Here is a 23,869-nt window from a genome sequence, read left to right on the forward strand (position 1 = left end):
AACAAAGAACTCGAGCAGTGATTTGATTTGATACCGAATTTGAGTGTTGCTTATATTTGATAGATATTGGCCGAAAATTGTCACGTACCGGAAGAAAGCACCGAACCCAACCGAACATTAGCCTACTATTCAAAGATTGGCAATTGCTGTGTATTTCTTTCGCCAGAAACATCCCCACCAGTCGTCTGGGGATGGGACGTTGACTATGTCAACGGCAAGCAAGCGTCTGTCGGGGTAGTCTTGGAACGAAACAAATTGGTATTTTCATGATTTTGAACCAATATTGTATAGTATAGTGTATTGAGAGTAGCAGTAGCAGAGTAATACTAGTAACTGGTGGCCGAATCCCGTCAGAATTGTCAGGCAGTCAGTCACATGGCATGACACGGCGAGTGCACGATGTGTTGCAAGCTGGGTTACAAATTTTGCTGAACTATGTAACAGGGAAGCAATGTGTATTGTCTGTGCTGCTTGTCTGTCAGCAGGTCGTCTATTCTCCTCTCAACTGCTACTTTAGCAGAAACAAAAATGAAAGACCAAAAAATAAGGAAAACATTTCAAACACCTATAGATTACTGACTTTCCATATGGGGCATGAATTGTGCAACGGATCGGATGTCATTTTCTGTGCGCGCGCAACTTGTGTGTGTGTGTGTCTGAGTATGTGATTGTTTAAGGGAAAATATTCGAATTCGTAAACTCGTTGGTAATTGATTGGGTGGCCCTGAAAAGGGCCTTTGGGGTATATGTTGTGAGATCAAACGAAAGCCGATAGCCTGTTTAAGCACGTTCGCCACGGATCCGACGAGCCAGCTGGATGTCCTTTGGCATGATGGTAACACGCTTGGCGTGGATCGCGCATAGATTGGTGTCCTCGAACAAACCGACTAGATAGGCTTCGCTGGCCTCCTGCAGTGCCATGACGGCGGAACTCTGGAAGCGAAGGTCGGTCTTGAAATCTTGGGCAATTTCACGCACTAAACGCTGGAACGGCAGCTTGCGAATCAACAGCTCAGTCGATTTCTGGTAACGACGGATCTCCCGAAGGGCTACTGTTCCTGGCCGATAACGATGGGGTTTCTTCACTCCGCCAGTAGCAGGAGCACTTTTGCGAGCAGCCTTTGTCGCCAGTTGCTTACGAGGAGCCTTTCCTCCGGTCGATTTACGAGCGGTCTGCTTGGTACGAGCCATTATTTCTTTCTTTTGCTTATCCTTTCTCTCTACACCGTACTGTACGCGTTGAAAACAAAACACAGAATGAGCTCAAAACGGACCTGGCTGGCTGTTTTATACCTGCCCGACCGCTCTGAAGCAGCCAATCAGCACAAAGCAAAGCACGAAACGGACCCTCTCGGTAGGTATAAAAAAAAGCACCGGTCTGCGAAGTGGCATTAGTTTCACTTGTACTGTCTTACTTGCAAGAACAAGCAGCTAGCAGAGAAAAATGACTGGTCGCGGCAAAGGAGGAAAGGGACTCGGAAAAGGAGGCGCCAAGCGTCATCGTAAAGTGCTTCGTGATAACATCCAGGGAATTACCAAGCCCGCTATCCGTCGTCTGGCTCGTCGTGGTGGTGTCAAGCGTATCTCCGGTCTGATCTATGAGGAAACTCGTGGAGTGCTGAAGGTGTTCCTGGAAAATGTGATCCGAGATGCAGTAACCTACACTGAACACGCCAAGCGCAAGACCGTCACCGCCATGGATGTCGTGTATGCTCTGAAGCGACAGGGTCGCACTCTGTATGGTTTCGGAGGTTAAACGTCGTAACGAGAACACACATAACATAATACGGAAGGATAAAAGGCCCTTTTCAGGGCCACCAATATGTTTCGCAAAGAATTAGTTAGCATTTGCTGGTATTCATTATAATCTATAATCATGATGATGATGATGATGATGGTGGTGGTGGTGGTGATGATATGAGAATAGTAAGAAGTGTGCAATAGAGTAGTGAGTAGTGTGAATTCAACCGGGTTCGAAACTGACTAGATTTTTCAGTCCAACAACTAGGTTTTCAAACAAAAGCGGCCCTTACACGAGCATTAAAAATGTCAGTTTTAATGTAACTAAGTAATGATGTATTTCAAATTTGTTTGAAATCTCGTCATTACTGCACCATTACACGTTCATTAATAATTCAGTAATGACATTTTTAATGCTCGTGTAAGGGCCGCTAAACAATTTAACCAGCAGTCGTTAGGGTGGAAACTGGTTTTCGGTTTCGCATCAAGCAAACACGACATTATTATTTCTGGTCGGTTGTGAGTTTCAAACTGCTGTTGACACTTGAGTACTACTTAACGCGCCGCTGAAAAACGTAACATTTGAGAAATGAAATTAGTTATGTTGTTTAACATGAACTATCTTTTCGAAATCATTCATTCCCATTCAACTGTTCTGGTCAACTGTCAATGCTGTTGGCTTCGAATTTCGACTATACAACATGCAGCATTTGCTCAAAGCCGCCTAGGATAGAAAAACGATTGCTGTTGATATGTCATTGGTTGGTTTACAGTAGCATGCATGTGTATGTGTAGCAATTTATTATTTGGTTGGTCGACCAAGTCTGTCGATTGGTCCGAAAAGTAATCGATACTTTTCTTTATTTCGAAACCAACATATTTTTGCTCCGAACAATATATTGTCCATATGGCATGGATGAATACTCCGAAACGCGAGAACAATTGTACCTGTGTTGTTCATAATTTGTTCTGTTTTTCTCGTTAGGTGTTTGTTGGCTGATGAAAGTAAAATCATCAACGAACAAAATGTGTTTGGTGATTGAATGAGGGAAATATGCGAACTTAACACTTTGTGTAGATTTGTTTGTGGCCCTTAAAAGGGCCGATTATGCTTGGCGATTCGTATGCACACACACGATCGGGGGGGTTTGGTTGTTCTCACTCAGTTTACTTGGAGCTAGTGTACTTGGTGACGGCTTTGGTTCCTTCCGAAACGGCGTGCTTGGCCAACTCTCCTGGCAAAAGCAGACGAACGGCGGTCTGGATTTCGCGAGAGGTAATCGTCGAACGTTTGTTGTAATGGGCCAAACGCGATGCCTCGGATGCAATGCGTTCGAAGATGTCATTGACGAAACTGTTCATGATGCTCATCGCCTTCGAGGATACTCCGGTATCAGGGTGGACCTGTTTCAACACTTTGTAGATGTAGATAGCGTAGCTTTCCTTCCTGCGGATCTTCTTCTTTTTCTTATCTCCCTTGGCGATGTTTTTCTGGGCCTTGCCGGATTTTTTGGCTGCCTTTCCACTGGTTTTCGGTGCCATCGTGCTTGACGGTTCTCGTACGTTCAGAGTAACTGCTTTAACTTAAATGACGCTATTTGCCATATGACAGCTCGTTTTATACCTGCTATTGAGAGCGGCGCATGGACTGCCCCTTTGTTAGAATTCCTTTTCCTGTTCGCAGAACGGGAAACAGTGAGACGATATAAAACAGAGGGTTAGTACGGCGGCAGCCAGTATTACTGAATTGGCTGTCTAGTCGTTAACAGCATCTCGTGGATTTTTTACGCAGAAACACGCACACACAAAATGTCTGGCCGTGGTAAAGGAGGAAAAGTTAAGGGAAAGGCAAAGTCCCGCTCAAACCGTGCTGGTCTGCAGTTCCCAGTAGGCAGAATCCACCGTCTGCTCCGGAAGGGAAACTACGCCGAACGTGTCGGTGCCGGTGCACCGGTCTATCTGGCGGCAGTGATGGAATACCTGGCCGCCGAAGTGCTGGAATTGGCCGGTAACGCTGCCCGTGACAACAAGAAAACGAGAATCATCCCTCGCCATCTGCAGCTGGCCATCCGTAACGACGAGGAGTTGAACAAACTGCTCTCCGGAGTTACCATCGCACAGGGCGGTGTACTGCCAAACATCCAGGCAGTGCTGCTCCCGAAGAAAACCGAGAAAAAGGCCTAAATTGCGATTTCCGGAACATATTGGTGTTACCCCCCTTACAGAACCCGTCCTTTTCAGGACGACCACCTCACTGTGATAAAGAAATATTTAAGATTGCTTTGAATTAAAGATTGCTAAAGTTGTGATACGCCTGGAAAGTATAATGCGCAAATCAAGTATAGCGACCTTTGTTCATTTTCGTTTTCGGAATTTTACCCTGAATCGGTGTATCTACCTGATGCGAAAATGATGTCCGCTTTTTCAGTGTTTGGAAAACAGAAGACAAAATCGGTCATACCAGACGAATCGGAATTTTAGAATGATCGATGTGAGTTCAATGGCGAAAATCTTTCCCATCGATTTACCGGAAAATGCAGCCATTAAAACATCCAAACTTGATCATATAATCTTAGAGAAAGTGTCGCACGAGAAATAAGAGAATAATTTTCGTTCGTATCCGTGACGACACACCGATCCAATATAGCGCATGTATCTGTGTCATCGGTCGGCATCATCTCATGAATGGTGACGACCGACTAGAAAAAAAAAAAGAAGAAGAAGAAGAAGATATCGTAGCTACCACCATGATGGTGAATAAACACTGCCACACACACAGGCCAAAAACAAATGGTAATGTAATGTGTATATGAGGAAACGAAAATCAAGCTGTACCTAAGTTCAGCCATCGGTCTCAGAACCGGAGGGCAAGGTCGCATAAACGCGCGCGTGCGTGTGTGTGTGTGTGTGTGTGTGTCTGTATATTCATTTACATTACATTAGCGGCCCCTACACGTGGCATTGTTTATTATTGACAACCAAAAGCATCGTCAGTACCACCAATCCAATTAGCTTGGTAACTTGTGTCGGTATTTTTCGAGAAAACGTTTAGAGCTTTAAGTATTGCAACTGAATATTGAAACATTGAGAGAAGAGTTCATTAAACAGTACACTCTCGCCAATGAAAGTTTTGTTGGATTGGCGAATAATTTTGATTGTTTGAACATATTTTCATCAATCCGATGATGTTTCGACCATTCGACTAACATATATTTTCGAACGAATACGAATGCCACAAATACGATAGCGACACGAACGTAAACAATAAGGAGAGTAATATTGGCTACTACGAGAATGCGAGAGGCGTGAAAGAGAGAATGAAAATAACCGACGAACAACTATGGCAACAGTGTACACCAATTGTCTAGACCGAACCGCAGTTTAGTGGTTGGTAAGTGTGTATTGGTGTGCGATTCTAGCAGGAAAAATAAAAACTGCTGCTCATTAGAATATCCTATTGGAAAGACTATCTACTTGGAAAACAGGAACTCCGAATTGTTTTCCGACGGTCCATGTAAGAAATTACTGAAAGATTACTCAATAGCAAGTTGCTTATTTAGCATCGATTGTTGAGTTTCGTTGACATGATCAAACGATGAACGCGGCTTACTCAATCCTAACGCAGTGAACGGAACTCTCGCTGTTCGGATGGTTAGGTTAGCTTAGCAACAATGACAAATGGCAACTGAACGAAAAATGGTTGAAATGGTGAAAAATCTCTCAAACTCTCAAGTGAAAAGTAGTCCAGGTTAACCGGTATTTTTTCTCCCTCTGCTCATGCTCATGGATGGGATATGGGAAATCGGTTTGACTTTGCGTCGTATAAACGGTTGTTCGTTTCTACCTACCACCATCCGAGAGGTAAACAATACGTACATGAAAAAAAAAAACTTAACGACAAAAGTAAAAACCAATCTTTATATGATACCTTCCCGTTATTGTACGTGTTTCAAAACGCTTGTGCCTACAAAATTGAAAAAATTTGTCTTGTGTTTTCTTTTCCGCAATTTTCAGTAGCAAGCAATTTTGTGAATCGCATACCTCAGTTGCACTATTGCGCAAATTGTGTGTGTGTGTGTGTGTGTGTGTGTGTGTGTGTGTGTGTGTGTGTGTGTAGACTGCCATGAACAACATGTTCCAACTTATCGCAAACAGAGGTGCGTTGGGAGAGCGAGAGAGAGAGAAAAGCAAGTTAGAGAACATAAGAATGAACTTTATTATGACTGAGGGAAAAACCAATACCCATACATTGAAGTAAACCAGTATGACGTTGATATACATATGTATTGGTGTATGTTTTTGGAAAGCGGAAAATCTTCTTTTTCGTTCTTTGTCTCCGAATTCATCTCCTTTCATTGATAATCGATGGATGAGTGATAAATGATGAATGCTAACTCAAATCGCTATTAAAATATAAATCACCACTCGCAAAATCGAACAAACTAATGTTTTCTGTCCTGCAGGTACAAATCTAATTGTTCCTAACAAGCAAACAGTAAACTTCGGTTGCTAGAGATGATGTCCGATTTTGAGACATTTTCGTTATTTTGGCACAGGAGATTTATTCTTCTCGAAAACCTGCGATTTTCACGAAAACAAACACACACGCACGCGCGCAATCAAATGAAAAAGTGCATGTTCGAAAGAAATTTACATTTGCTTGTCGTCTTCGTGATGAAGTCTTACCATCAAAGCATCATAGAAGAATACTTTACTATGGGACGCCTTTTCAAAATTTACCCTCTGAGAATGTGATAAGTTTTTTGTTTTATCAATGTCTTCTTTCGCCGTTCTTCGGAAAAGGCGGGAAATCTTTGGTCATCCCTGTACAAAAGTAGTGCCTAAAACAATTCGCTCTCTCTCGCTTCCGCAACGGTGTGTGGCTGGTTTCAAGGAATTCAGTTCCAGCATAATGTAATGCACAAATTGGATGAGATTGTTCAAAACAACTAAACTCACTCAAACCAATTGCCCAGCACCTTCCCTCTATTGCACTTTCTTTCACAAACGGCCACCACCATCACAATCGAAACGAGTAAAGAAGAAGCAAGCAAAACAACACACGAGAATTCGAATTTAACACTTTGTGTAGATTTGTTTGTGGCCCTTAAAAGGGCCGTTTGTTAGTTCTCGCATACACGGGGTCGGTGTTGTTCTCAGTTTACTTGGAGCTGGTGTACTTGGTGACGGCTTTGGTTCCCTCAGAAACGGCGTGCTTGGCCAACTCTCCTGGCAAAAGCAGACGAACGGCAGTCTGGATTTCGCGAGAGGTAATCGTCGAACGTTTGTTGTAATGAGCCAAACGCGATGCCTCGGATGCAATGCGTTCGAAGATGTCATTGACGAAACTGTTCATGATGCTCATCGCCTTCGAGGATACTCCGGTATCAGGGTGGACCTGCTTCAACACTTTGTAGATGTAGATAGCGTAGCTTTCCTTCCTGCGGATCTTCTTCTTCTTCTTATCACCCTTGGCGATGTTCTTCTGGGCCTTGCCGGATTTTTTTTGGCCGCCTTTCCACTAGTTTTCGGTGCCATCGTTCTAACGTTGACGTGCGTTCAGAGTAGCTGTTTTCACGTAAATGACGCTAGCTCGCCCAAGAAACCCCGTTTTATACCTGCTACAGGCAACGCAGTAGGGACAGCCCCTTGGTCAAAATTTGATCCTCTTTTGCGCTTTATGCTCTGCCTATTCGCAGAACGAGAAACAGCGAGATGGTATAAAACAGAGGGTTAGTACTGCGGCAGCCAGTATTACCGAGTTAGCATCCTAGCTGTTAGCATCGTTTCGTGGATTTTTTACGAAAACAAAACACATAAAAGAAAATGTCTGGCCGTGGCAAAGGAGGAAAAGTTAAGGGAAAGGCAAAGTCCCGCTCGAACCGTGCTGGTCTGCAGTTCCCAGTAGGCAGAATCCACCGTCTGCTTCGGAAAGGAAACTACGCCGAACGTGTCGGTGCCGGTGCACCGGTCTATCTGGCGGCAGTGATGGAATACCTGGCCGCCGAAGTGCTGGAATTGGCCGGTAACGCTGCCCGTGACAACAAGAAAACGAGAATCATCCCTCGTCATCTGCAGCTGGCCATCCGTAACGACGAGGAGTTGAACAAACTGCTCTCCGGAGTTACCATCGCACAGGGCGGTGTACTGCCAAACATCCAGGCAGTGTTGCTCCCGAAGAAAACCGAAAAGAAGGCCTAAATTGCACTTGATTCGCACTGAAACCAATCGAAAAAACGTCCTTTTCAGGACGACCACAATTTTCTGATAAAGAACTTATAGAAATTTACTATTTTACTATCGATCAATCATATTTACTCATGCAAGCGCCATAAGACTTGTTTTTTTTTCCATAGCTTCTAGGATAATTTCCCACATTACAAGTGAAAAGTCGATGGTCGGTGGTCGATTGCGCTGGAGAATAGATTTATTTTTTTTTACCGATCAAGCAAGGTTGGTTGAATGAAAACGACAATCGTCTGGAGAGTCAAGCTACTAAATTAAATATGATTATACGAAAAACCGCGTACAGAGCGATACCGTGTCCGAACTGGCTCTACACTAAATGGAAACTATAACGGCATTCATTTTCCAAGAAAAGGAAAACTGGGATAGTTTTAAAATACAAATATAATTGGGAACAAAAACATCAACCATTTTTATCGATGAATTTTCGCAAGCTAGATTTTTACGAACGGACTTCATCAATCATCGTGCATAATCCGTCCGCATTTTCATTTGATCACCTACCGATCCTTTCGTCGCTGCTTACCGACTGAGCGAACGAACATATTTGATTGTACTACAAGAGAAGCATGCGCGTAGCAGCGGGGTCGGCTCTATGGCTGCGCACCAATTTATCCACTATAGCGTGTCGGTGAAGCACACGCTCAGAAAGTAGTGCTGCTATGATGGATAAAAGCATACTTTTTTTTTTTTTCTTACTGTGCAGTTTTGTTGAAGCGGACTACCCAAAAGCGAGCGAAGTAGGAAATATCGATTAATTCTTTGCATGGATTTTTTGGTAGTCCTGAAAAGGACTGTTTTGTTGAACACCGTCGAAATAAGAACGGTAGAATTCGACATGATGATGATGACTGACTGACGATGGGTCAATTTACTTCTTGGCAGCCACCTTCTTCGGGGCAGCTTTTTTGGCTGGCGCGGCCTTCTTTGGCTTCGGGGTCTTGGGCTTGTTGGCAGCGGCTTTCGATGGCTTGGTGGCCTTCTGCTTCGGTGCAGCAGCCTTCTTGGCGGCCTTGGCTGGTGCTGCCTTAGCCTTCTTTGCAGCGGCGGCTTTCGGCTTTTTCTCACCTGCAGGCTTTTTGGCCTTCGGTTTCTTCTCGCCAGCGGGTTTCTTGGCAACCTTTTTCTTCTCTCCGGCAGCCTTCTTCGGTTTTTTGGCAGCAGCCTTCTTCGGCTTCTTCTCGCCAGCCGGTTGCTTGGCACCGGCTTTGATTTTGAACGAGCCGGATGCACCGGAACCCTTGGTCTGGGTGAGCTTTCCCTTCTCGACGCCAGATTTCAGGGCCTTCTTGATGAACGGGGCCAGCTTGGCGACGTCGCACTTGTAGTTGGCGGCGATGTACTTCTTGATGGCCTGCAGCGAAGATCCGTTGCGTTCCTTCAGCGTCTTGATGGCAGCCACTACCATGTCATTGACTGGTGGATGTGTCGATGGCTTCTTCGGTTTTTTGGCTTCTCCCTTGGCGGCTTTGGCTTTCTTCGGTGCCTTGGCCGGTGAAGCAGCAACCGGAGCTGCGGCCGATACGTCAACAGCGGTTTCAGCCATTTTTTCTAATGTGCACTTTTCTAAAGCAGGTAGAACGAGCGAACGACTAAGCGAATACAAACGAGTGTGTGAATGCAGTAGAATCGTGCGATACGTTCGGGCACCGAATCCGTCGGCCCTGTTAGGGAATACGCACATGACGGTTACCATTCGGTGCTAGGTAGGTGTAGGTAATTTTTCTGGACTATTGTTTTTAAATTGTAAACAATGAATCGACAGCAGCGGAAGTATCGCCAAAGAGTGGTTTTATGTTTGCTACGATGTTTGAACTTTCTGCTCCACCATTCGCGAACAGCCGGACGGGCAGTGATGATAGCGAAATATGCATTCAATATCGGACAAACGGTACATGCTTATTTCGAATTGTCAAAAATAGTAAAACAGTACCATTTAAACAATGCGGACTCCAACGAAACATGGTTCATTGGGAAGAGAAATATTTTCTCTTGACAACTAACACAACCCGTTCGATGACGGTTGCGACGCGCACGAGATTGAATCGGTCAAACTTGAACCTGCTGTCTGGCGCAAATCGATCAAACGACCAAAACGCAGTACGAACCGGTGACTAAGCTTTTCAATTTTTCCGTGTTCTGCATTTGGAAAATACAATTTTTAAACAATTTGACTAACAGATATGTTACGTGAGCATAATATTTCCGAACATGCCTTCCGAAATCTGGAACACGATGGCACTGCCAACGAATAATGCTGGCCAACGTCGCCAACGCCCGGGCGTGTCGGTTGTTCTGAAAGCATTTTGGTTACTATTTTTTGTAATGAACTTGTTTTGCCATTTGAATTTGGTTCATCTTGCAAATATTAAACCTGAACATCAGGACAGGTCAATTCCAAGAGAGAGGATGTTTAAAAATTTCGACAGTGAAAAATTAGAATCAAACAAACCGAAGTCCTTTCTAACACAACGAGTCAAATGTGTGGTGTGTTGTTCACGTACCACAAACGGCTGGCTGGGCTGAGAATATTTGTCATCAGAAGCAAAAACCAAAAAACAATCTTTCCCAAATCAGAATACCGGAATTGTGGAGCGCATTTAGGATTTTACATGCAAAATATACGGTGCAAGTATTACCATTAAATAATAATAATAATCCTTCGACACCTCCATCTGTCTAGCGTGCGTGCCAGACATAGTCAGTCTCTCAGTCTCAATCGATTGGCAACAAAGAACTCGAGCAGTGATTTGATTTGATACCGAATTTGAGTGTTGCTTATATTTGATAGATATTGGCCGAAAATTGTCACGTACCGGAAGAAAGCACCGAACCCAACCGAACATTAGCCTACTATTCAAAGATTGGCAATTGCTGTGTATTTCTTTCGCCAGAAACATCCCCACCAGTCGTCTGGGGATGGGACGTTGACTATGTCAACGGCAAGCAAGCGTCTGTCGGGGTAGTCTTGGAACGAAACAAATTGGTATTTTCATGATTTTGAACCAATATTGTATAGTATAGTGTATTGAGAGTAGCAGTAGCAGAGTAATACTAGTAACTGGTGGCCGAATCCCGTCAGAATTGTCAGGCAGTCAGTCACATGGCATGACACGGCGAGTGCACGATGTGTTGCAAGCTGGGTAACAGGACAATACACATTGCTGAACTATGTAACAGGGAAGCAATGTGTATTGTCTGTGCTGCTTGTCTGTCAGCAGGTCGTCTATTCTCCTCTCAACTGCTACTTTAGCAGAAACAAAAATGAAAGACCAAAAAATAAGGAAAACATTTCAAACACCTATAGATTACTGACTTTCCATATGGGGCATGAATTGTGCAACGGATCGGATGTCATTTTCTGTGCGCGCGCAACTTGTGTGTGTGTGTGTCTGAGTATGTGATTGTTTAAGGGAAAATATTCGAATTCGTAAACTCGTTGGTAATTGATTGGGTGGCCCTGAAAAGGGCCTTTGGGGTATATGTTGTGAGATCAAACGAAAGCCGATAGCCTGTTTAAGCACGTTCGCCACGGATCCGACGAGCCAGCTGGATGTCCTTTGGCATGATGGTAACACGCTTGGCGTGGATCGCGCATAGATTGGTGTCCTCGAACAAACCGACTAGATAGGCTTCGCTGGCCTCCTGCAGTGCCATGACGGCGGAACTCTGGAAGCGAAGGTCGGTCTTGAAATCTTGGGCAATTTCACGCACTAAACGCTGGAACGGCAGCTTGCGAATCAACAGCTCAGTCGATTTCTGGTAACGACGGATCTCCCGAAGGGCTACTGTTCCTGGCCGATAACGATGGGGTTTCTTCACTCCGCCAGTAGCAGGAGCACTTTTGCGAGCAGCCTTTGTCGCCAGTTGCTTACGAGGAGCCTTTCCTCCGGTCGATTTACGAGCGGTCTGCTTGGTACGAGCCATTATTTCTTTCTTTTGCTTATCCTTTCTCTCTACACCGTACTGTACGCGTTGAAAACAAAACACAGAATGAGCTCAAAACGGACCTGGCTGGCTGTTTTATACCTGCCCGACCGCTCTGAAGCAGCCAATCAGCACAAAGCAAAGCACGAAACGGACCCTCTCGGTAGGTATAAAAAAAAGCACCGGTCTGCGAAGTGGCATTAGTTTCACTTGTACTGTCTTACTTGCAAGAACAAGCAGCTAGCAGAGAAAAATGACTGGTCGCGGCAAAGGAGGAAAGGGACTCGGAAAAGGAGGCGCCAAGCGTCATCGTAAAGTGCTTCGTGATAACATCCAGGGAATTACCAAGCCCGCTATCCGTCGTCTGGCTCGTCGTGGTGGTGTCAAGCGTATCTCCGGTCTGATCTATGAGGAAACTCGTGGAGTGCTGAAGGTGTTCCTGGAAAATGTGATCCGAGATGCAGTAACCTACACTGAACACGCCAAGCGCAAGACCGTCACCGCCATGGATGTCGTGTATGCTCTGAAGCGACAGGGTCGCACTCTGTATGGTTTCGGAGGTTAAACGTCGTAACGAGAACACACATAACATAATACGGAAGGATAAAAGGCCCTTTTCAGGGCCACCAATATGTTTCGCAAAGAATTAGTTAGCATTTGCTGGTATTCATTATAATCTATAATCATGATGATGATGATGATGATGGTGGTGGTGGTGGTGATGATATGAGAATAGTAAGAAGTGTGCAATAGAGTAGTGAGTAGTGTGAATTCAACCGGGTTCGAAACTGACTAGATTTTTCAGTCCAACAACTAGGTTTTCAAACAAACAATTTAACCAGCAGTCGTTAGGGTGGAAACTGGTTTTCGGTTTCGCATCAAGCAAACACGACATTATTATTTCTGGTCGGTTGTGAGTTTCAAACTGCTGTTGACACTTGAGTACTACTTAACGCGCCGCTGAAAAACGTAACATTTGAGAAAAGAAATTAGTTATGTTGTTTAACATGAACTATCTTTTCGAAATCATTCATTCCCATTCAACTGTTCTGGTCAACTGTCAATGCTGTTGGCTTCGAATTTCGACTATACAACATGCAGCATTTGCTCAAAGCCGCCTAGGATAGAAAAACGATTGCTGTTGATATGTCATTGGTTGGTTTACAGTAGCATGCATGTGTATGTGTAGCAATTTGTTATTTGGTTGGTCGACCAAGTCTGTCGATTGGTCCGAAAAGTAATCGATACTTTTCTTTATTTCGAAACCAACATATTTTTGCTCCGAACAATATATTGTCCATATGGCATGGATGAATACTCCGAAACGCGAGAACAATTGTACCTGTGTTGTTCATAATTTGTTCTGTTTTTCTCGTTAGGTGTTTGTTGGCTGATGAAAGTAAAATCATCAACGAACAAAATGTGTTTGGTGATTGAATGAGGGAAATATGCGAACTTAACACTTTGTGTAGATTTGTTTGTGGCCCTTAAAAGGGCCGATTATGCTTGGCGATTCGTATGCACACACACGATCGGGGGGGTTTGGTTGTTCTCACTCAGTTTACTTGGAGCTAGTGTACTTGGTGACGGCTTTGGTTCCTTCCGAAACGGCGTGCTTGGCCAACTCTCCTGGCAAAAGCAGACGAACGGCGGTCTGGATTTCGCGAGAGGTAATCGTCGAACGTTTGTTGTAATGGGCCAAACGCGATGCCTCGGATGCAATGCGTTCGAAGATGTCATTGACGAAACTGTTCATGATGCTCATCGCCTTCGAGGATACTCCGGTATCAGGGTGGACCTGTTTCAACACTTTGTAGATGTAGATAGCGTAGCTTTCCTTCCTGCGGATCTTCTTCTTTTTCTTATCTCCCTTGGCGATGTTTTTCTGGGCCTTGCCGGATTTTTTGGCTGCCTTTCCACTGGTTTTCGGTGCCATCGTGCTTGACGGTTCTCGTACGTTCAGAGTAACTGCTTTAACTTAAATGACGCTATTTGCCATATGACAGCTCGTTTTATACCTGCTATTGAGAGCGGCGCATGGACTGCCCCTTTGTTAGAATTCCTTTTCCTGTTCGCAGAACGGGAAACAGTGAGACGATATAAAACAGAGGGTTAGTACGGCGGCAGCCAGTATTACTGAATTGGCTGTCTAGTCGTTAACAGCATCTCGTGGATTTTTTACGCAGAAACACGCACACGCAAAATGTCTGGCCGTGGTAAAGGAGGAAAAGTTAAGGGAAAGGCAAAGTCCCGCTCAAACCGTGCTGGTCTGCAGTTCCCAGTAGGCAGAATCCACCGTCTGCTCCGGAAGGGAAACTACGCCGAACGTGTCGGTGCCGGTGCACCGGTCTATCTGGCGGCAGTGATGGAATACCTGGCCGCCGAAGTGCTGGAATTGGCCGGTAACGCTGCCCGTGACAACAAGAAAACGAGAATCATCCCTCGCCATCTGCAGCTGGCCATCCGTAACGACGAGGAGTTGAACAAACTGCTCTCCGGAGTTACCATCGCACAGGGCGGTGTACTGCCAAACATCCAGGCAGTGCTGCTCCCGAAGAAAACCGAGAAAAAGGCCTAAATTGCGATTTCCGGAACATATTGGTGTTACCCCCCTTACAGAACCCGTCCTTTTCAGGACGACCACCTCACTGTGATAAAGAAATATTTAAGATTGCTTTGAATTAAAGATTGCTAAAGTTGTGATACGCCTGGAAAGTATAATGCGCAAATCAAGTATAGCGACCTTTGTTCATTTTCGTTTTCGGAATTTTACCCTGAATCGGTGTATCTACCTGATGCGAAAATGATGTCCGCTTTTTCAGTGTTTGGAAAACAGAAGACAAAATCGGTCATACCAGACGAATCGGAATTTTAGAATGATCGATGTGAGTTCAATGGCGAAAATCTTTCCCATCGATTTACCGGAAAATGCAGCCATTAAAACATCCAAACTTGATCATATAATCTTAGAGAAAGTGTCGCACGAGAAATAAGAGAATAATTTTCGTTCGTATCCGTGACGACACACCGATCCAATATAGCGCATGTATCTGTGTCATCGGTCGGCATCATCTCATGAATGGTGACGACCGACTAGAAAAAAAGAAGAAGAAGAAGAAGATATCGTAGCTACCACCATGATGGTGAATAAACACTGCCACACACACAGGCCAAAAACAAATGGTAATGTAATGTGTATATGAGGAAACGAAAATCAAGCTGTACCTAAGTTCAGCCATCGGTCTCAGAACCGGAGGGCAAGGTCGCATAAACGCGCGCGTGCGTGTGTGTGTGTGTGTGTGTGTGTGTGTGTGTGTGTGTGTCTGTATATTCATTTACATTACATTAGCGGCCCCTACACGTGGCATTGTTTATTATTGACAACCAAAAGCATCGTCAGTACCACCAATCCAATTAGCTTGGTAACTTGTGTCGGTATTTTTCGAGAAAACGTTTAGAGCTTTAAGTATTGCAACTGAATATTGAAACATTGAGAGAAGAGTTCATTAAACAGTACACTCTCGCCAATGAAAGTTTTGTTGGATTGGCGAATAATTTTGATTGTTTGAACATATTTTCATCAATCCGATGATGTTTCGACCATTCGACTAACATATATTTTCGAACGAATACGAATGCCACAAATACGATAGCGACACGAACGTAAACAATAAGGAGAGTAATATTGGCTACTACGAGAATGCGAGAGGCGTGAAAGAGAGAATGAAAATAACCGACGAACAACTATGGCAACAGTGTACACCAATTGTCTAGACCGAACCGCAGTTTAGTGGTTGGTAAGTGTGTATTGGTGTGCGATTCTAGCAGGAAAAATAAAAACTGCTGCTCATTAGAATATCCTATTGGAAAGACTATCTACTTGGAAAACAGGAACTCCGAATTGTTTTCCGACGGTCCATGTAAGAAATTACTGAAAGATTACTCAATAGCAAGTTGCTTATTTAGCATCGATTGTTGAGTTTCGTTGACATGATCAAACGATGAACGCGGCTTACTCAATCCTAACGCAGTGAACGGAACTCTCGCTGTTCGGATGGTTAGGTTAGCTTAGCAACAATGACAAATGGCAACTGAACGAAAAATGGTTGAAATGGTGAAAAATCTCTCAAACTCTCAAGTGAAAAGTAGTCCAGGTTAACCGGTATTTTTTCTCCCTCTGCTCATGCTCATGGATGGGATATGGGAAATCGGTTTGACTTTGCGTCGTATAAACGGTTGTTCGTTTCTACCTACCACCATCCGAGAGGTAAACAATACGTACATGAAAAAAAAAAACTTAACGACAAAAGTAAAAACCAATCTTTATATGATACCTTCCCGTTATTGTACGTGTTTCAAAACGCTTGTGCCTACAAAATTGAAAAAATTTGTCTTGTGTTTTCTTTTCCGCAATTTTCAGTAGCAAGCAATTTTGTGAATCGCATACCTCAGTTGCACTATTGCGCAAATGTGTGTGTGTGTGTGTGTGTGTGTGTGTGTGTGTGTGTGTGTGTGTGTGTGTGTGTGTGTGTGTGTGTGTGTGTGTGTGTGTGTAGACTGCCATGAACAACATGTTCCAACTTATCGCAAACAGAGGTGCGTTGGGAGAGCGAGAGAGAGAGAAAAGCAAGTTAGAGAACATAAGAATGAACTTTATTATGACTGAGGGAAAAACCAATACCCATACATTGAAGTAAACCAGTATGACGTTGATATACATATGTATTGGTGTATGTTTTTGGAAAGCGGAAAATCTTCTTTTTCGTTCTTTGTCTCCGAATTCATCTCCTTTCATTGATAATCGATGGATGAGTGATAAATGATGAATGCTAACTCAAATCGCTATTAAAATATAAATCACCACTCGCAAAATCGAACAAACTAATGTTTTCTGTCCTGCAGGTACAAATCTAATTGTTCCTAACAAGCAAACAGTAAACTTCGGTTGCTAGAGATGATGTCCGATTTTGAGACATTTTCGTTATTTTGGCACAGGAGATTTATTCTTCTCGAAAACCTGCGATTTTCACGAAAACAAACACACACGCACGCGCGCAATCAAATGAAAAAGTGCATGTTCGAAAGAAATTTACATTTGCTTGTCGTCTTCGTGATGAAGTCTTACCATCAAAGCATCATAGAAGAATACTTTACTATGGGACGCCTTTTCAAAATTTACCCTCTGAGAATGTGATAAGTTTTTTGTTTTATCAATGTCTTCTTTCGCCGTTCTTCGGAAAAGGCGGGAAATCTTTGGTCATCCCTGTACAAAAGTAGTGCCTAAAACAATTCGCTCTCTCTCGCTTCCGCAACGGTGTGTGGCTGGTTTCAAGGAATTCAGTTCCAGCATAATGTAATGCACAAATTGGATGAGATTGTTCAAAACAACTAAACTCACTCAAACCAATTGCCCAGCACCTTCCCTCTATTGCACTTTCTTTCACAAACGGCCACCACCATCACAATCGAAACGAGTAAAGAAGAAGCAAGCAAAACAACACACGAGAATTCGAATTTAACACTTTGTGTAGATTTGTTTGTGGCCCTTAAAAGGGCCGTTTGTTAGTTCTCGCATACACGGGGTCGGTGTTGTTCTCAGTTTACTTGGAGCTGGTGTACTTGGTGACGGCTTTGGTTCCCTCAGAAACGGCGTGCTTGGCCAACTCTCCTGGCAAAAGCAGACGAACGGCAGTCTGGATTTCGCGAGAGGTAATCGTCGAACGTTTGTTGTAATGAGCCAAACGCGATGCCTCGGATGCAATGCGTTCGAAGATGTCATTGACGAAACTGTTCATGATGCTCATCGCCTTCGAGGATACTCCGGTATCAGGGTGGACCTGCTTCAACACTTTGTAGATGTAGATAGCGTAGCTTTCCTTCCTGCGGATCTTCTTCTTCTTCTTATCACCCTTGGCGATGTTCTTCTGGGCCTTGCCGGATTTTTTGGCCGCCTTTCCACTAGTTTTCGGTGCCATCGTTCTAACGTTGACGTGCGTTCAGAGTAGCTGTTTTCACGTAAATGACGCTAGCTCGCCCAAGAAACCCCGTTTTATACCTGCTACAGGCAACGCAGTAGGGACAGCCCCTTTGTCAAAATTTGATCCTCTTTTGCGCTTTATGCTCTGCCTATTCGCAGAACGAGAAACAGCGAGATGGTATAAAACAGAGGGTTAGTACTGCGGCAGCCAGTATTACCGAGTTAGCATCCTAGCTGTTAGCATCGTTTCGTGGATTTTTTACGAAAACAAAACACATAAAAGAAAATGTCTGGCCGTGGCAAAGGAGGAAAAGTTAAGGGAAAGGCAAAGTCCCGCTCGAACCGTGCTGGTCTGCAGTTCCCAGTAGGCAGAATCCACCGTCTGCTTCGGAAAGGAAACTACGCCGAACGTGTCGGTGCCGGTGCACCGGTCTATCTGGCGGCAGTGATGGAATACCTGGCCGCCGAAGTGCTGGAATTGGCCGGTAACGCTGCCCGTGACAACAAGAAAACGAGAATCATCCCTCGTCATCTGCAGCTGGCCATCCGTAACGACGAGGAGTTGAACAAACTGCTCTCCGGAGTTACCATCGCACAGGGCGGTGTACTGCCAAACATCCAGGCAGTGTTGCTCCCGAAGAAAACCGAAAAGAAGGCCTAAATTGCACTTGATTCGCACTGAAACCAATCGAAAAAACGTCCTTTTCAGGACGACCACAATTTTCTGATAAAGAACTTATAGAAATTTACTATTTTACTATCGATCAATCATATTTACTCATGCAAGCGCCATAAGACTTGTTTTTTTTTTTCCATAGCTTCTAGGATAATTTCCCACATTACAAGTGAAAAGTCGATGGTCGGTGGTCGATTGCGCTGGAGAATAGATTTATTTTTTTTTTACCGATCAAGCAAGGTTGGTTGAATGAAAACGACAATCGTCTGGAGAGTCAAGCTACTAAATTAAATATGATTATACGAAAAACCGCGTACAGAGCGATACCGTGTCCGAACTGGCTCTACACTAAATGGAAACTATAACGGCATTCATTTTCCAAGAAAAGGAAAACTGGGATAGTTTTAAAATACAAATATAATTGGGAACAAAAACATCAACCATTTTTATTGATGAATTTTCGCAAGCTAGATTTTTACGAACGGACTTCATCAATCATCGTGCATAATCCGTCCGCATTTTCATTTGATCACCTACCGATCCTTTCGTCGCTGCTTACCGACTGAGCGAACGAACATATTTGATTGTACTACAAGAGAAGCATGCGCGTAGCAGCGGGGTCGGCTCTATGGCTGCGCACCAATTTATCCACTATAGCGTGTCGGTGAAGCACACGCTCAGAAAGTAGTGCTGCTGTGATGGATAAAAGCATACTTTTTTTTTTTTTCTTACTGTGCAGTTTTGTTGAAGCGGACTACCCAAAAGCGAGCGAAGTAGGAAATATCGATTAATTCTTTGCATGGATTTTTTGGTAGTCCTGAAAAGGACTGTTTTGTTGAACACCGTCGAAATAAGAACGGTAGAATTCGACATGATGATGATGACTGACTGACGATGGGTCAATTTACTTCTTGGCAGCCACCTTCTTCGGGGCAGCTTTTTTGGCTGGCGCGGCCTTCTTTGGCTTCGGGGTCTTGGGCTTGTTGGCAGCGGCTTTCGATGGCTTGGTGGCCTTCTGCTTCGGTGCAGCAGCCTTCTTGGCGGCCTTGGCTGGTGCTGCCTTAGCCTTCTTTGCAGCGGCGGCTTTCGGCTTTTTCTCACCTGCAGGCTTTTTGGCCTTCGGTTTCTTCTCGCCAGCGGGTTTCTTGGCAACCTTTTTCTTCTCTCCGGCAGCCTTCTTCGGTTTTTTGGCAGCAGCCTTCTTCGGCTTCTTCTCGCCAGCCGGTTGCTTGGCACCGGCTTTGATTTTGAACGAGCCGGATGCACCGGAACCCTTGGTCTGGGTGAGCTTTCCCTTCTCGACGCCAGATTTCAGGGCCTTCTTGATGAACGGGGCCAGCTTGGCGACGTCGCACTTGTAGTTGGCGGCGATGTACTTCTTGATGGCCTGCAGCGAAGATCCGTTGCGTTCCTTCAGCGTCTTGATGGCAGCCACTACCATGTCATTGACTGGTGGATGTGTCGATGGCTTCTTCGGTTTTTTGGCTTCTCCCTTGGCGGCTTTGGCTTTCTTCGGTGCCTTGGCCGGTGAAGCAGCAACCGGAGCTGCGGCCGATACGTCAACAGCGGTTTCAGCCATTTTTTCTAATGTGCACTTTTCTAAAGCAGGTAGAACGAGCGAACGACTAAGCGAATACAAACGAGTGTGTGAATGCAGTAGAATCGTGCGATACGTTCGGGCACCGAATCCGTCGGCCCTGTTAGGGAATACGCACATGACGGTTACCATTCGGTGCTAGGTAGGTGTAGGTAATTTTTCTGGACTATTGTTTTTAAATTGTAAACAATGAATCGACAGCAGCGGAAGTATCGCCAAAGAGTGGTTTTATGTTTGCTACGATGTTTGAACTTTCTGCTCCACCATTCGCGAACAGCCGGACGGGCAGTGATGATAGCGAAATATGCATTCAATATCGGACAAACGGTACATGCTTATTTCGAATTGTCAAAAATAGTAAAACAGTACCATTTAAACAATGCGGACTCCAACGAAACATGGTTCATTGGGAAGAGAAATATTTTCTCTTGACAACTAACACAACCCGTTCGATGACGGTTGCGACGCGCACGAGATTGAATCGGTCAAACTTGAACCTGCTGTCTGGCGCAAATCGATCAAACGACCAAAACGCAGTACGAACCGGTGACTAAGCTTTTCAATTTTTCCGTGTTCTGCATTTGGAAAATACAATTTTTAAACAATTTGACTAACAGATATGTTACGTGAGCATAATATTTCCGAACATGCCTTCCGAAATCTGGAACACGATGGCACTGCCAACGAATAATGCTGGCCAACGTCGCCAACGCCCGGGCGTGTCGGTTGTTCTGAAAGCATTTTGGTTACTATTTTTTGTAATGAACTTGTTTTGCCATTTGAATTTGGTTCATCTTGCAAATATTAAACCTGAACATCAGGACAGGTCAATTCCAAGAGAGAGGATGTTTAAAAATTTCGACAGTGAAAAATTAGAATCAAACAAACCGAAGTCCTTTCTAACACAACGAGTCAAATGTGTGGTGTGTTGTTCACGTACCACAAACGGCTGGCTGGGCTGAGAATATTTGTCATCAGAAGCAAAAACCAAAAAACAATCTTTCCCAAATCAGAATACCGGAATTGTGGAGCGCATTTAGGATTTTACATGCAAAATATACGGTGCAAGTATTATCATTAAATAATAATAATAATCCTTCGACACCTCCATCTGTCTAGCGTGCTTGCCAGACATAGTCAGTCTCTCAGTCTCAATCGATTGGCAACAAAGAACTCGAGCAGTGATTTGATTTGATACCGAATTTGAGTGTTGCTTATATTTGATAGATATTGGCCGAAAATTGTCACGTACCGGAAGAAAGCACCGAACCCAACCGAACATTAGCCTACTATTCAAAGATTGGCAATTGCTGTGTATTTCTTTCGCCAGAAACATCCCCACCAGTCGTCTGGGGATGGGACGTTGACTATGTCAACGGCAAGCAAGCGTCTGTCGGGGTAGTCTTGGAACGAAACAAATTGGTATTTTCATGATTTTGAACCAATACTGTATAGTATAGTGTATTGAGAGTAGCAGTAGCAGAGTAATACTAGTAACTGGTGGCCGAATCCCGTCAGAATTGTCAGGCAGTCAGTCACATGGCATGACACGGCGAGTGCACGATGTGTTGCAAGCTGGGTTACAAATTTTGCTGAACTATGTAACAGGGAAGCAATGTGTATTGTCTGTGCTGCTGGTCTGTCAGCAGGTCGTCTATTCTCCTCTCAACTGCTACTTTAGCAGAAACAAAAATGAAAGACCAAAAAATAAGGAAAACATTTCAAACACCTATAGATTACTGACTTTCCATATGGGGCATGAATTGTGCAACGGATCGGATGTCATTTTCTGTGCGCGCGCAACTTGTGTGTGTGTGTGTCTGAGTATGTGATTGTTTAAGGGAAAATATTCGAATTCGTAAACTCGTTGGTAATTGATTGGGTGGCCCTGAAAAGGGCCTTTGGGGTATATGTTGTGAGATCAAACGAAAGCCGATAGCCTGTTTAAGCACGTTCGCCACGGATCCGACGAGCCAGCTGGATGTCCTTTGGCATGATGGTAACACGCTTGGCGTGGATCGCGCATAGATTGGTGTCCTCGAACAAACCGACTAGATAGGCTTCGCTGGCCTCCTGCAGTGCCATGACGGCGGAACTCTGGAAGCGAAGGTCGGTCTTGAAATCTTGGGCAATTTCACGCACTAAACGCTGGAACGGCAGCTTGCGAATCAACAGCTCAGTCGATTTCTGGTAACGACGGATCTCCCGAAGGGCTACTGTTCCTGGCCGATAACGATGGGGTTTCTTCACTCCGCCAGTAGCAGGAGCACTTTTGCGAGCAGCCTTTGTCGCCAGTTGCTTACGAGGAGCCTTTCCTCCGGTCGATTTACGAGCGGTCTGCTTGGTACGAGCCATTATTTCTTTCTTTTGCTTATCCTTTCTCTCTACACCGTACTGTACGCGTTGAAAACAAAACACAGAATGAGCTCAAAACGGACCTGGCTGGCTGTTTTATACCTGCCCGACCGCTCTGAAGCAGCCAATCAGCACAAAGCAAAGCACGAAACGGACCCTCTCGGTAGGTATAAAAAAAAGCACCGGTCTGCGAAGTGGCATTAGTTTCACTTGTACTGTCTTACTTGCAAGAACAAGCAGCTAGCAGAGAAAAATGACTGGTCGCGGCAAAGGAGGAAAGGGACTCGGAAAAGGAGGCGCCAAGCGTCATCGTAAAGTGCTTCGTGATAACATCCAGGGAATTACCAAGCCCGCTATCCGTCGTCTGGCTCGTCGTGGTGGTGTCAAGCGTATCTCCGGTCTGATCTATGAGGAAACTCGTGGAGTGCTGAAGGTGTTCCTGGAAAATGTGATCCGAGATGCAGTAACCTACACTGAACACGCCAAGCGCAAGACCGTCACCGCCATGGATGTCGTGTATGCTCTGAAGCGACAGGGTCGCACTCTGTATGGTTTCGGAGGTTAAACGTCGTAACGAGAACACACATAACATAATACGGAAGGATAAAAGGCCCTTTTCAGGGCCACCAATATGTTTCGCAAAGAATTAGTTAGCATTTGCTGGTATTCATTATAATCTATAATCATGATGATGATGATGATGATGGTGCACGATTTGGCAACGGAAAAGCCATTCAAAGCAGTGGTACGTGGTTTACCGCTGATGAGCGGTAATGACATCGCATCGGAGCTGGCCGAACGATACAAGCTCCAACCGGTTGCTGTTTTCCCGATGACTAGGAAGGATGTCACCAACAAGTATCGCGATTGTCTGTACCTCGTGCATTTTAAAAAAGGTACAGTGACACTGAACGCTTTGAAAGCTGTTAGATCCATCAGCAGTATGATCGTGAGCTGGGAACCGTACCGTGGGACAAACCGTGACGTCACCCAGTGTATGCGCTGTCTGAACTTCGGACACGGTACACGCAACTGCCATCTTCAACCGAGATGCAACAACTGCGGTCAGGTGCATTTAACGTCTAGCTGCCCTGCAGAAGGAGACGCCGTATTGAAATGTATTCATTGCGGTGAAGGTCATCGGTCTACCGACAAGCAGTGTCGCAAGAGGGAGGAGTACAAACAAATACGGAAACGTGCATCGCAGAATCATCAGCCTGGAAGAAAACCCAACAAGGGTCCGGTTTTCAATAACGGCGAGTTTCCTTTGCTGGCGTCAAATCGGAAGAACGGCGCTGGAACTTCCTCCACACAGCAACTGCCGCCGCAGCCAAATCCTACGGTTCTCTGG

General features: G+C 44.7%; 5 protein-coding genes and 1 pseudogene across 5 annotated transcripts; 4 read left to right on the top strand and 2 right to left on the bottom strand.

The window, feature by feature from the left end:
* Nucleotides 1-3,549: 3,549 nt before the first annotated feature.
* On the top strand, nt 3,550-3,924 carry LOC131425142 (histone H2A). The gene has a single exon (XM_058586765.1). The coding sequence runs from the start codon at nt 3,550-3,552 to the stop codon at nt 3,922-3,924; it is 375 nt and encodes a 124-aa protein (XP_058442748.1).
* A 2,977-nt stretch (nt 3,925-6,901) lies between these two features.
* LOC131425119 (histone H2B-like) lies at nt 6,902-7,278 on the bottom strand (annotated as a pseudogene).
* Nucleotides 7,279-12,166: 4,888 nt separating this feature from the next.
* LOC131427639 (histone H4) lies at nt 12,167-12,478 on the top strand. Its single transcript, XM_058591021.1, has one exon. It carries the CDS (start codon nt 12,167-12,169, stop codon nt 12,476-12,478), a length of 312 nt encoding a protein of 103 aa, XP_058447004.1.
* A 1,623-nt stretch (nt 12,479-14,101) lies between these two features.
* Nucleotides 14,102-14,491, top strand: LOC131425523 (histone H2A). The gene has a single exon (XM_058587462.1). The coding sequence runs from the start codon at nt 14,117-14,119 to the stop codon at nt 14,489-14,491; it is 375 nt and encodes a 124-aa protein (XP_058443445.1). The 5' UTR covers nt 14,102-14,116.
* A 3,685-nt stretch (nt 14,492-18,176) lies between these two features.
* LOC131427647 (histone H2A) lies at nt 18,177-18,551 on the top strand. The gene has a single exon (XM_058591033.1). The coding sequence runs from the start codon at nt 18,177-18,179 to the stop codon at nt 18,549-18,551; it is 375 nt and encodes a 124-aa protein (XP_058447016.1).
* A 919-nt stretch (nt 18,552-19,470) lies between these two features.
* Nucleotides 19,471-20,145, bottom strand: LOC131427654 (histone H1B-like). Its single transcript, XM_058591046.1, has one exon. The coding sequence runs from the start codon at nt 20,143-20,145 to the stop codon at nt 19,471-19,473; it is 675 nt and encodes a 224-aa protein (XP_058447029.1).
* Between the last annotated feature and the right edge of the window lie 3,724 nt (nt 20,146-23,869).

Source organism: Malaya genurostris, chromosome 1 (genome assembly GCF_030247185.1).
Source record: "Malaya genurostris strain Urasoe2022 chromosome 1, Malgen_1.1, whole genome shotgun sequence".
In the NCBI taxonomy this organism is placed as follows: domain Eukaryota; kingdom Metazoa; phylum Arthropoda; class Insecta; order Diptera; family Culicidae; genus Malaya; species Malaya genurostris.